At 41.2% G+C, this 14,590-nt stretch overlaps 1 protein-coding gene across 4 annotated transcripts in view; it reads right to left on the reverse strand.

Annotated features, from left to right (window-relative positions):
• Positions 1-14,590, reverse strand: part of ATG7 (autophagy related 7) — a 254,848-nt gene that overhangs the window by 180,407 nt on the left and 59,851 nt on the right. For all 4 annotated transcript variants that reach the window (XM_044252987.1, XM_044252989.1, XM_044252986.1 and 1 more), the window contains exons 15-16: positions 12,922-13,037; positions 8,148-8,223 (exon numbers count right to left, since the gene is read on the reverse strand). In XM_044252987.1, coding sequence (XP_044108922.1) covers positions 8,148-8,223; positions 12,922-13,037 — 192 coding nt within the window. The remainder of the gene's footprint in view (positions 1-8,147; positions 8,224-12,921; positions 13,038-14,590) is intronic.

A 14,590-nucleotide genomic window follows, 5' to 3' on the forward strand; every position in this document is an offset into this window, starting at 1 on the left:
AAGGGCTAGGATAAAGCCTGAGAATCTATATGTTAACAAGAGCCCCGGGTGATTCTTATCAGGCAAACTGGTGACACAGGAGCTTTCAGTTACCAAACTTATTTACACCTTCCTGTAGTTTGCTGTATACCACTCAACATCACCTGTTAGAGGTCAGAAAACAGATGGAAGCTTTTAGCAAAGTTCTCATTCTTTCCACGTTTTCTAAAAATAGCACCACCACACCTACCTAATTTTGCCCACATCTAAAATAACATTCAAATGAAAAGCCTTTATGAAATGACATTAAAGTCATTTCTCCATTCACACAGTAACTAAAAAGTAAGGACTCTTGACACTGCTCAAGGTAAATTCTCTTACTTTTGGGACTGCACACAGTTTACTATAAACTCTAATTCTAATATTTGCTGTCAATCTTTCTGTACAGGAGGGTAGGCATTAAACAGCTATTTTAAAATTTTAACTCTACCTGAAATAAACACTAAGCACATGAGAGAAAACAAAAGAGCAAACAACAAAAAATAACCCATGCTCCAAAAAGATGTTTACTCCCATTTTTGCATTTAAAAAAAATAATAATTAAATATTTAACTTCCTTCTAAATGGTCTCCTCTGAACACCAAGAGGGGAAAACTGCCGATTTTACAAACACACATGCCTCTATACCTAGCTTTGGGGCTAGTAAGAGCGATTCCTTAGATGGGCTAAACCTTGCCTCCTATCCTACACATTTTATATTTTAAATTTACATTAAATTTCTTCCCTCTTAAAACAGAAAAGAATAAGGAAAAATTTAGATGGCCCATATGGAAGTGGGTCTGTGGTTGCCTGGGACTGAATGTGGGGATATTACCTGGGAAATGCAAAAAAGAAATTTGGGGGTTCATTGGGATGTTCTACATTTCAGTTGGGGTGGTGGTTATATATGTGTATGCGCTTGTTAAAGCTCATTGAAATGCACACTTAAGTTATATTATATAAATTATACCTCTTTCTAATCTTAACATTTTCAAAATAGTACAGAAAGGCACAAAATGAAAAGTGTAAGTTCCTATTGCCCTCAACCCCCTTGTCCTCAAAACAACCTCCGGCATCAGCTTCCTGTGTTGCCTTCTAACAACAACAACAAAAATATTTCATGCACAAACCCGCTCTACAATGTATCTTTGCTAAACCCCCTGAATATGTAAAAGTCTACCCAGGAAAGACAAAACCTAGAAGAAATACAATTAGCTGTGGTTTCTTGGCTCCCTTAGCACTCATGGTCCCCAGGCCCCATCAAGGACAAAAGCGGCCCAAACTGAGTTGAAATCCCCATTGTCAAACACTAGTAAGGTATTGCTGGTATTTGCCCAAGGACAAGCTCCCCTCACCAGAAGAAAAGAAACAAACAGACAAACAAACTGTTAGGAGATATGAAAAAGCCACAGAGCAGGGCCTTTAAACTCTCTTTGGCCTTCCTCCTGGCCCTCCCTTCAGGACAGTGGGTGGTCCCAGCCCCAAGGCATTAGACACACCTGTGCCTTGCCTAATTAGCTCCACAGACTCATTGGCAAGAACACCTGCTTGGGCTGGAGGTGTGGACTGGGGCAAGGTGTCAAGGGTCCTTTTGGAAATAGAACTTGGGTTGGTGGAAGCACAGAACTCAAAGGCAAGTTCAAAGAGCAGGATTTGATCTGTGTTAACTTGACGACTAATGTACTTTGTCCCACAGGATGGCACCAAGAAGTCCCTCCCCCTCTTTTTTAAATAGACTGAAGCTGTCGTTCTCAAATGCCTAACATCCCTGGAGGCTGTCACTCAGTGGATCTGGAAGAGGGACAGGAAATTTGATTCTGAAATGGCTCCTGAGGTAACTCATGAGGCACAGCCAGACGTGGGAACCCCTGGATTGAGCTGTCTTCCTCTTAAAGGCTAGCTGACTCCAAGTCTACATCCAGACCCACTCAGATCTCTTACGGTCCATTCTTCAGGCAGCAGCCAAATTTTACCATGTTATGTCCAGCTCATGACTTTCCACTGGCTTTCCGCCGCCCCTGAGGTGAGGATCCAAGCCTTTTAAATAGTTTATTGGATCCTGACTGCCTCCCCTCCACCCCATCCCCCGTGCTTCTCCAGGCCTGTGTTATAGGCACACCTGAAGCCCTGCAGGTCCTCAAACTCACCAAGCACCCTTCTCGCCCATCTTCTCTGCCTCTCCTATGCTTCCCTTACAGTGCTTACCCCTCTCCTTTTTCCCTTCCGCATAAACAGCTGCTCCCTCCTCTCCTTGCAAGCTGTGCGGGAAGGCATGTCCTGAAATAATGCAGAAAATGGGAAGGGAGGGAGGACAGCACTATTAAGTGCCATCCCTGTGTCCTGTGCTCTTGGGTATTTTTGCTCATTTATCTCAATCTACCCTCACAATCATCCTGTGACTTTCTCAGGTAAGTAGCATGGCTTGCCCAAAGTTCCACAATCACCAGTGGCAAAGCCAGGAATCTGAGTTTTGTTCATTCTGGCTCCAAAGCCTGGGGAAGAGAGCTGCAGAGCACGGGAGAGATGAAAAGAAAGAAGGCAAGGAAAAGAAGGCCACAAGAATAAAACAAACAAAAAGTCCTGCAAAAAACAAAAACTCAATACCTACATGGCAGCTATTAGGGCCTGGGTGAATGAAATCATCTTCAGTCCTTTATGCCTCGTTGGCTACAAAATCAATAGATCAGGATTAGAAAGAAGCTGCTTCCATTCTGGGCTGCTGCTGGCAGTGTGTACAGCAAAACTGAGTAAAATCAGCTTGAGCTCTAAGCCCACCTTGCCTCTATGGGAAGCAGAGAGCCAATGCCCACAAAGTGCCCACGCTGAGCAGGCACTGTGTGGCCACAACTGAACCAGCTGCATTGACTTCACACCAGTTTCCAGCAGACTTGGCAACACTTCAAGAGCTTGGAATTTGCATAAATAAAAACGAACTCCAAACTCCAAGAGATGAACTTTGGACGTTGAAGGGTCTTAATGAAAATCAATGCCAAAATGGGGAGTGGAGAAATTGCAACACCCCAGGCGTGGCACAGTCACCCTCATTTCAGACAATGGCATCGATGACTACCAATAGTCCTCCTCTCCTTAAGTGAACTGGACAGCAAGGGACGGAAGGACTGAGCTGCACATGAGACAGCAACGTTCTTAGAAAAATCCTGCAGAATGATGCTGGCTAATCTTTTCAGTCCTTCCCAATGTACTCATTGGAAGGCTTCCAGAGTTTTATGGAGATTCTTTGTAACTCCCTATTTAGAAGAGCATAGAAGTTCCATTTAACCATTTTAATTAAAAGTGAAAGAGAAAGATAAAACCAACATTTACTAGTATCCCTTATGTGCCCAAAACTGTGCTAGTGCTTAGTAAATGTGATATAACCTGTATATTAATTCCAGGAGTTTATTATATAATTATCCCCATTTTACTGACATGAAACAGGAAATTCAGAGACAACTGGTAACCTGCCCAAGGCCACACACTAACAAGTGACAAGAGCTGTTTCAAATATTTTGTAAAAGGAGCTAAAGAATGAATGGATTAAAATGTAATTAAGAAGAAAACCCAGGATTCTAATTGGATCTATATGATCATAAAGATTACAGGCTGCCTCCCACATGGGACCTCTCAAACAGGATGGACTCATCAGGTGAGCAAAACTCGGGAGGCACAAATAACATCCTTGGATGGATAAACTTATGCCCAAGTCTTCTGGGACAAGAGATGCTCTCTAATACACATTTGAACTCTGCACTATGTGTAATTCATCCCCTCTATCATGCACCAAGGAAGGCCTATCACCCTCTCTTCTTCTACGGCCCCACACAGAAAGCACAGATATTGTCAGATTTTGTACCCAGATCCCTCCTTTTAATCAGGGCCTCCCTCTGGAATGAAGTTCCACCACATTCAAATGGCTTGGGGTATATCCACCGAGTTAGATGATTCCAAAAGCAAATGGAAATAAATACTGGGTGCCCTTGTGTCAGTTACTGAACTTCTCAGAACATCATGGTGCTTGGCACAGTGTTTGGCAATCATCTGCTGAAGGGATGGTTGAACGCAAGGGGGTCTGGGAGGATGGATGGGTCACAAACTAGAACATCTGATATGGAGAAACAGCAGACATTTAGACTATTTGTCTTTCCTGCCATTCCCATTATCATTATTGGAAGGGTATAAAACCAGAGGGAAAGAAGACTCCCTTTCTTGGGCTATAGCTCAGGAAATGGGCTTTTATTGATTTTCTTCTTAATCTCCTTCCTCAGCAGTCAGTCCATCCATACCCCTAGAGGCACACTGTGATAAACATTTCTGAGCAAAGTAAAGAGAGCTTATTAAAAAAGGCCTGAGGATTTGTGGGGGTATAGCCTGTGCAGACAGGCCAGATAACTAGCAACCCAAGGCATGGGTAGGGACCCAAGTTCTATCTCAGACATGTCTCAGAGGTTTCCCAGGTCAGGTCTCTCTCAGGGTTCTGCCCTAGTTCCACCTTTGTTCTGCTTTTCTGAAAGTAATTAAAATAAAGAATTCAAGAGCCCAAGAGAACCATGAGGTTGGCAAGTCCAAACCCCTAGGAATGGCATACACATTCAGGGTGTTTATTCATCAGTACTTGAGAGCCAAGAGTACATTCACCCAAAGACAAAAAATGTGAACTTCCTGGTCCACAAGTGGGATAAAAGCTGACTGCTAGATTAATGACCATGGTGTTTGGAGGACTGTTGTATTGCCACCTTGTTTTTCATATTCTGAGGGACGTCCAGTCAAATGATCAGCAGCTCCACAGGCTGCCAATTTCCATCACATTCAGGATCTCTCATGAACCTGCAAACCAACTTCCTAGAGATATAAGGAGTGACCCATACATTTTCTAACTCTTGAGCTGTGCCTTGCACCAAAGAACCAGAAAAAGGGTCTGACCTCATGGAACTCAGCCACCACCCCAGGAGCCAAGAAAAGGCTTTTTTTTTTTTTTAAGGATCCCATTAGATGGAAAGAGAAGGAACAAGACTATGCTAAGCTCTGCAATGAAAAAGTTCTCTCTACAAAAGAAGCCAAACTCCAAAGTATGGCAGTACAGTATAGTATACTATACTATATGATTTCATTTACAGAAAGTTCGAAATTAGACAAAAGTCTCCCACAGTGCCCAGAGTCAAGCGATGCTTGCCTCTGTGTAGGAAGGATGTGACAATAAATGGAAGAAGCATGAGGGGGGCTTCAGAGATGCTTGAGAAGATTTTATTTTAACCTGTGTGCTGGGTACATGAGTCCGTGTTTACTTTGTGATAACTCAGGTTGTATACTTAACAATTTGTAGGAGTTGATGAGCTTTATACAGACAGAAAGAGGATTATGCTTATTGCTGGCTGCTTGCAGAACCCCATCCATGTACACTGGGCCACTTTTAAAAAAGAATAAACCCATAAGCCTAGTTTCTTATCTTTAAATGGTGTTTTCACAGTTTTCAAAATCAGTCAGGTTATTTTCAGGCTGACTATTATGAATATCAAGGCCTAATAAAGCCCTTTCCTGCACTTGGTCAACCTCTGAATGGGCCAAAATTTGCCTGTGGTCCCAAAAGCAGATCAACTAAGTCATCCTCAGGCCTCCCTGGTCTGACAAGGAAAGCAAGAGATACAGAGCCCATAGGCTAAGTTAAGCAACTTTCTCCAGATTACACAATGTGCTGCTGGTGGGGGGCCTTGCCATTTCTATCCAAGGGCTATCACTTTTCTACTACAGCTTATTCCACAGGGGCCAATTAACACAGTCTCCTTGGGGGACAGAAGAAAAAAAAGCCCCTGGAACTCATGGGGTCATTCTTTGTATGCAATGCACACAAAGGGGTTTACCAAGTTCTTCTCCAAGAGGAAATCTGGAGAGCCAGGAAGAGGAGGAGGGAAGTGCTGAGTCTGCAGCAGGGCATTGCAACATAGCCCAGTGTTTTTGTGGAAACGATGTTCCCCTAATCAAAACAGAGTTGCATAAATGGACTCACTCCACTTAAGAAAAAAAAGGAGAAAAAGAAGAAGAAATTTAAAGCCTATAAATAGGAACCACACAACCCTGATTAATTTTAAAGTTCTTTCTCCACTTTTTTAGATAGTAGCTAAAAATAAAAGCTTGAAACTTGAAATAATGTAAGCAACTAATCACACACAAGCACAGGGCTTTTCCCATATATGGCTGGGTTATTCTTCAGCCTTTGAAAAGACCAAATGAAGAGATGGCCAACAACCAAAATAATCCTTCAGACATTTGAAAATGAGGAGAAAGAACTAGAAGAGTTGGTGAATGACAAACAATTGTGAAGCTCAATGGGGGTAAATGACGCTGAGAGGGATTAGTTGCCATAGTACTTTAAAAACATGGGCACATGCATTTTGACACTGGACCCTTCTATAAAGAGACTGTTTTGCCCTCTGGCCTTGGCACTAAGAAAACTACAGCTGTGATGATTTAACATAAAGGACTTAAAGAAGGAGAGAAGTGCAGGGGCATGACTGAAAATTTAATTAAGGCCCTTCTCAGTATGAAATCTGTAAGGGCGATAAGGGCACATCTCAAGGTCAGAAAAGAGGGACAGAGACATGTGAAGAGGGGAAGTAGATAGGGATTCGAATGACATTCGAGCGTAAATAGCAGAGGTCGGCTCCAGAAGACAGCTTTCTTATGATGGAAGGTTATTACAGTGTCTGTTGGGTTCTGTCTGAAATGTTTCTGTAGAAAGATGAACATATTCATGTCAAATAAATGCAGCATAGTGGCACACAGTCTGTGTGAGACAGACTGGAAAAGCCACATTTGCACTGTGTTTTATGGTCTGCAAAGCCTCATCATAGATATAATCTTGGACACCAGGTAAGGCACCTGCTTTTACTGACATGGAAAGGGGCTCTGAGAGGATAAGTGACCTAACACACGGTGTCTGACGGGCGACTTAGTGCAAGAGGGCAGGAATGTCGACCAGAAGGTAACACTCCCCATGGACAGGCCGGGAAAGTTTCACTCACAATGCCTCACGAAGAGCACCAGTAGGTGTGCCAAATTTAGGTTCATGTTTTGGCTCATCCACTACCTCTCTATGACTGTGGGCAAATACTTTTCCTTCTTCTGATTCAAATCGTCCACTGGAAAATGGTAGGGCTGTCCTAGATGACAGGAAGCAGGAGGTGGGGAGGCATGGGGAGACCAATGTGGGCTGAGGGGCCACCCTGCTCTTGTCTTAAGCTGTGAGCCTGTCCTCAGAACCCCCAGATGGGACTGGCGGGCACTGTCACCACTTTCTGTGTGGAGACAGCCTTCCTCTTATACACAGAAATACACAGATAGCACCTGGATAAATGGCTTCCAGAAAGTAAGACTGGAAAATATCTTCATTCCAGTAATGAAAACTAGTGACAAGGCAACATGAATTTGAAGTGTTCATTCCATCACTTTTTTTTCTCTCTCCTTCTCTATGGGATGGATCTTCTTCATACTTCAGATTCTTTTTTTGAAAAGAAGCCCTACTTTTTGACACTTCTAATGGTTTTCCTATGTATGCCCATAAGGCTTTTTATGTGGCTAGGGACTGAATAATAAAGAACAGCAACAAAAATAGCCAGCATCCTTCACCAAGGGCCTATGACACGCCAGGCACCACTGTCAAGCACTCTTGTACCCATCATTTCTGATCTCTGCAACCACCACACGAGGGCAGTATTACTGTCTCCATTTTATAGACAGGCAAACGAGGGCTCAGACAAGTTTAGGGATTTGGCCAAGGAAGGCCATCTTAATTAACTGAAGGGCTGGGATTTAAACTGTCGTCTGGCCAATTCCAGAGTATGTTCTTGCTGCTGCTTCTTCACTACGAGACCTCCAGTCAACATGCTAAATGCATCCAAGACTCTGGGTGATGCTGCTTGTTTACAATTTCTCCTCATTACCATCCCTGCAAAATGGAATACTTGCCAGGTAGTCTTAAAGCATTCCCACCGAAACTCAAAGCAGCTGGAGGAGAAAGAGGGTGGAAAAGAAGGTGGGCTGAACTGATGATGGTATGATGAGGTGACCCCACATGCGTTCCCCCTGTACCACTGGAACCAGGTCCAAAATTATGACTTCACTTCCAAATCACTAACCTGGTGAGGCACAAGCCCGAGAGAGGTTGGTGGCTCATTCATCCGGTCATCACTGCTGCTGGCAATGGCATAGCCCCTGAAAAAAGAAAACAATTACAGGTACTCATCTTTTTTTTAAGATTTTATTTATTTATTTGACAGAGAGAGATTACAAGTAGGCAGAGAGGCAGGCAGAGAGAGAGAGGAGGAAGCAGGCTCCCTGCTGAGCAGAGAGCCCGATGCAGGACTCGATCCCAGGACCTTGTGATCATGACCTGAGCCGAAGGCAGCGGCTTAACCCACTGAGCCACCCAGGCACCCTACAGGTACTCATCTAATAAAAGTTTAGGTTTAAGACCCATGAGGATGATCTGGAAGGGGGCCATGTGAGATTTATAAGGATAACCAAAAATGTCCCTTGTGAGAAAGCACGAACTAGCAAAAACCTAATTTCCATGGGGGGGAAAGAGGAAGAAGAGCACACACACACAAAATGCCTGAATTTTGAAGTCAGAAAGGCCAGAGCTTGTGACCACAAGAAAGTTGCTTAACTTCTCTGTGCTTTCGGTCCATTAACTATAAAACAGGAATAAGACCATTATGAGGAATAAATTAGGAATAAATTAGACAAACTGCCAAGTACAATGTTTGGCATATGCTAAGCAGATTGTTAACTCCCTTACTCTGAGATAGTCTTGTAAAAAAAAACATGGGTACGTTTTTGTACTGAAATTTTGAAATGGAAAACTTGCCAACCTTAACTTCTGGAGGTGATATGAATGCTACAAAAATGGAGGAAGGAGATAGAACAGTGAGGAATTAACTGGGCAGGAGAACGAATGCACTCTTCCCGAATGACAGTGTGATGTCTCCTTATGGCACAGAAGATATGTGACACAGGACCTGGTTTCAGCCTACAACCAGGGCGAACACTGCAGACTGAGGGGGCAGTGTCAAGGAATGGCAGAATCGGCTCTCCAAGAATTTATCCCAGAAACACCCTGTCAGGAGGCCACATGACACTTAGAAGGCAGCGGTAGGTGGGGGGCGGGGGGCGGGGGGGGAGATGATGACAAGATGAGAGGAAGACAAAAAAAAAAGAAGAAGAAGAAAGCTGCTTATTTTCACTTAACTCTGTTACACCTAGACTAACTATGCATTCTACCAATATTGTATAGAGGTCATCTTTTCAATCGTGCAGAAAAACTCTTGAGTCATAGAATAAAGAGAATATTCAATGTTATTTTCTGAGAATTAGAAAAACAAATCTTTCAAAAATTCAATTCTCTCCTTTCTGTGTTACAAACAGCATAGCAGGATGATTAAAAAGAGTTTGGAGCAACACTGTCTTGGGTGAAAGCCAAAATATACCACTTACCAGCTTTGTGAATTCCTGCAACTTATCCTCTCTATGACTCAATTTCCCCCTCAAAAATGGGACAGGTAATAGTTCTTTCCTGATAGATTGGCTATGAGGATTAAGTGAGTTACTCTTGCAGAGTGATTAGAACAGTGCCTCGCACAAGGTAAGCACTATATAATAAGCATCTGACAAACAAAATAAAGTACAGTGTATTTGTCAGATAATTAGGTGTAAAAATCCATTTGACTTCATTCTGCTAGCTGACGCCTGGCAGCAGACCCTTGAGCAGGTATAGAGAGAATCTTAAACTGTTTAATCATTTTTCTTTTACTTTTTTCTTTGTTTCCTTTCCTTTTCTTTCCTCCACCCCTTTCTCATCTCCTCTTTCCTTCTTTCTTTCTTAAAATTACTGGCTCTATTCTTTAAATTAATTTAATTTTACCTCACTTCTATTTATTACAAGATGAATAAATTATATTTTTTATAGGTCATTATATAAGAGCTTCTTTCTTGGAGCAGATAGGGTGTCCAGATCACAATCATTCTAAGCTTTGTATCTTTAATGTAACACATATACAGTATAGTAATCATACAGAGTACCATAAAGCCAAGGTCCAGTTGAAACAAAACATATCAAGTCACTCACTTCTCTACTCCCACATGCAAGCTAGTACACTAGGAGTGCTTAATAAATTAAAAAATATATTTTTAAAAAGTGGTATGGCATTGGTAGGCTACATAGTCATGACCAACCCTCCACTGAAAACAAACAGAAAGCTAGATTCCATATTAAAACTTTTGTTTGAAAGCATGACAGCTACCAAAGTAGGGAAGAAATGCAGAGCCAAGATCTGTGAGAGGAGAGAAGCCCATAGAGCTTCTAATGCCCACAGCATTCTCAACGGCAACTTTCTGTCATAAAGTGATTACGAACCTCAAAAAGCAGTGGCTATAGAATCCAGAAGCTGAAGAGTTATATGGACAGACAAATGGACTGGAAGGAAAAACTAGAGTTTGAGGTCTGCCAATAAGGAGGAATCATGAAAAATATTCCAGGTGTTGGACTGGGAGCAATGGGGGTTACATTCTAGGAATAAGAGTGAACCAGAAATAGGCAACCCCTAATCAGACTTAAGTATTCCAGGACTACTAATGTATTTGGTCTTGCAGTTTTCCAGAAGGAAATGGAAATCACATCATCTGGCAATTTTTTAATGTCTAATAGTAAAAAATAATCAAGCAAAAAAAAAAAGTGGATTTGAGAAACTGGGGAAATTGAAAAACTAACTGGTTGTGAAGTGATATGAAGGAATTACTTTTATTTTTATATGTAAAGTATCTTTACTAAAAAGATACATTTTTATGAATGAATTGCTACATCTTGGATTTGCTTTAAAATAAGCCAGTGGGAAGAGAAAAAATGGGGATAATAGTATAGATAAATGATGATGGGCCATATGTTGGTAACCATTGAAGCTAGGGGGTCTATACAATGGGGTTTATTACTTTACATATACTTTTTCTTTCATATATGTCTGAATTTTCCATAATCAAAATGATTTGTCTAAAAAAAAGAAAAAAATACCAGGTACTAGAGGAGGTAATACATAACCAAAAGCTAAGGTCAAGGTCAAAAAACAAATAAACAAAAAACAAAACCAATAGGCAAGAGGAACAGAATCACAGGAGATCCAGATAATGGAGATACCTTATAAGAATTAAAAGGAAAAACATAATTAAATGTTTTTAAGGAATGAAAAAGAGCAAAATCACAATTTCAGCAATTAAGCAATGTATAATTTCAGATTAGGCAATGTATAAAATAAAATCAAATGGAACTTTTATAACTGAAAAATAAAATAATTTAAAACTCAGTGAATGGTTTAACACATATTAGACACAGAAGAAGAAAGAATTAGCAAACTGGAAGATAACCCAAAAGCAAACTAGCAGACTAAAGCAAAGAACGACAAAATACTGGAAAATACAGAAAAGGGCATAGGTTGAATCTGACATGCAATTAGAGACTCAAAAGGAAAGAAGGCAGAAAGGAGCAGAAGCCATATTTTAAGAGATAATGGCTGAGGATTTTACACACGAGAGGAAAGGCATCAAGCCATGGGTTCAAGAAGCACTAGAGAACACAACCAGGAAAAATACATAACTAGGTATATCACAGTCCAACTTCTCACAACCAAAGACAATGAGAAGGCCTTAAAAGCAACTAAGGGCAGGGAAAGAGGAAGAAAAACAAACTGTATCAGAGGAGCAGCAGTGAGTTAAACAACCAAGTCCTCAACAACAATAAAAACACCCACAGATAATAGGACTATACTCTCAATGTGCTAAAAGAAAATTACCCCCATTAACTTCAATTCTATACCCAGCAAAATATCTTTCAAATATGAAGACAAAGTCATTTTCAGACAAACAAAAACTGAAGTATCTTGTCACTAGTATTCCTAAAGGAAATAATAAAGGGCATTCTTCTGGCAGAAGGATAATAGCCCTGGCTGGAAGCTCCAAGATACAAAAAAAAAAAAAAAAAGAAAAGTAACAAAAAAGGAAAATGCCAGGCAAACATAATGAATACCACTTCATAATAATCTCTTCTGGGGTTTTAAAATATATACATAATTCCAAAAAAATGAGTGAGCAGACACTTCTGTTTGCCAACCCAACATCCATTCTGCACATCTATCTTATCACAACTTTTTTCAGGGAGGTAATGTGCCCAGATAAAACAACCATATTTGTCAGTCTCCCTTTCAGCAAAGTGTGGCCACATGATAATAGGAGTTAGAATCAATGGGTGAGTCTTCCAAGAAAGCTCTTTAAAAGGGAGCAGCCTCAACTGAGCTGACAGGTGTTCTTAACTTTAACACAGAAGAAGTACTGGAGGTGGAGGTGGCAAGCATAAGGAAGAAAAGCTGACAGTATCTGGGAGAATGGTAAGAAGGAAAACTTGAGTCCCGATGGCCTAACAAAGCTTTTGTACCAACTCTGGATTGCCTGCCTCTAGGCTTCTTGCTGCATAAGCAAAATAAACTCCCATTTGGTCAAGTCACCGAGGATGTTACATAAAGCCCAATGCAATTTCTATCACATGTGATTCATGTATTGCCTTGCAAATGTTCATTGCTAAGGAGATCAAAACCTACTAACAGAATAAAAGCATGAAGGTCCCTAAGGCCTCCACCAAAATGTTTATTTTTCCTTTTCATCAGTTACCAAATAACTCCAGGAGAGTTCAGTTCCAAAAGGATGCAGAGACAGAGCCCCGAAGATCACATAATAAGCTCCCCCAGGCCAAAGAATCAGACTGGGTTTTTCAACCTTGTATTTTTGAAGAAAAAAATTCTCAGAAGGGTCAGGCTGAGAAAAGGCCAAGCTTTCTTTGTTTAAATGACCATCTCTACAGAGTAAACTCACCCTTCTGGATGCTGCAAAACAGAAACCATCAATTCCACGGCCAGGGCTCCTGCAATCATGGCCAGTCCTGGGCGGCTCACAGTGCACTGCTGGTCCAAGGTCCGGTCTCTGGTTGACTAGAGGAACAATCATTGATGTGTGCTCAAAGTTTCAGTCCACTCAACTGCGCTGTCTGAAGCAGAGTGATTAGAACAGTGCCTAGCATAAGGTAAGCACTATATAATAGTGCTTACTATTGTCTGCCTCCATGTTAAAGCTACATAAGATAACCAGACACTTGCTCACTGTGGGCAAAGAATATTCAGCCTCAAATAAGACCACCTCTTGGAAATACCAAGAAAAACAAAATATACAACTTAGGTAACGAAATGAAGTATTTTGCTAAAAGGGAATAACAGTAATAAACAAATCAAAGATTGGGACCTAGCTGCCCCATATATGGAGTTTTGTCACGTTCTCTTTTAATGGATTCAAATCAACCTCACTGTGCTTGGTAACTGAGACACACACGGAGAGGAATAATCTTCTGAATAATGCAAATGATTCTGCCCTGCCATTCTAACTGAGCCAATGCCTCAGAGTGCCTGTGATGTGGGGTAATTTGCCTTTTCTGCAGTCCTCAGCTCCTGTGTGCCTCTCATAGTGTGGACATCATGTCACACTGAGTGTGATTTTTGGGCTGAAATACAAGTATTTTTGCTACAACATGGCTCCAAACACAAGCCCTCATTAGTGCAACAAGAGAAATTCTAATCTTCCAACTTTAGGCAAGTTAAGAGGTTGTTAAGGTTGATTTTGACTCTGAAATTTTCACCTTATGAACAGATACAACTTTGTTGCAACTGACTCTTAATCCTACTTCTTGGTAATGATGAAGTAAGAGGATGAGCTGTATATTATAACACCTCTGATGAAGATCATCAAGTCATCCTTCTTCACACGAAGAATATTTATCTTTTTTTCTTTATACAGGAAGGCCATAAAAGCCAGTCATCCAAAAGAGGTAGGAATTACTAAGGAACATGTTTTTAAAGAAGGGGAAAATGAAGGGAAGCATAAAGAAACACCTATGCTTTGTTTCACCAGAAGTGATAATCTGTTCTGATAAAAGACCATTCCTACAGACTGTGCCTTTTGTGGTGGCTTTAACGCTATAGAATCTTACATTTGCACAGTGTACTGCCTGCTGTTCAGAGCACTTTCACATTTGACCCACCTTACACTATGAGCAATCAGGTTAAAGTATTCTCCCCTCTCCTACTGGTAAAATAAGAGACACCCAGTTAAATCTGAATTTGAGATAGACAACGAATATTATTTTAATATGAGCAGGTCTTGAATATTGCATGGGACAAATTCATACTAAAATATTATTCACTTGAAATTCAAAGTTAACTGGGAATCCTGTATTTTCACTTGCTAAATCTGACAATCTTATGGGACTCGGCCCCATTCTGCAGACGCATGGGCAGTCTATGAGTGTTATTTGGAATCACCCCACAAGGCAGTGTCCAAGCCTGGACTGGAATCCGGGTCTTCAAACCCCTCACTTGATGCTGTCTTCAGTGATACAAGCACAGGAAACAGTGCTGAGTGCTTCCAGGGACCAATCTATCCTTCAGTTTCCCTGCTGAGCTTTCCACAAAAATGGTTGGTCACTACGTTTAAA

This window comes from Neovison vison, chromosome 6, assembly GCF_020171115.1.
Source record: "Neovison vison isolate M4711 chromosome 6, ASM_NN_V1, whole genome shotgun sequence".
Taxonomy (NCBI): Eukaryota; Metazoa; Chordata; class Mammalia; order Carnivora; family Mustelidae; genus Neogale; species Neogale vison.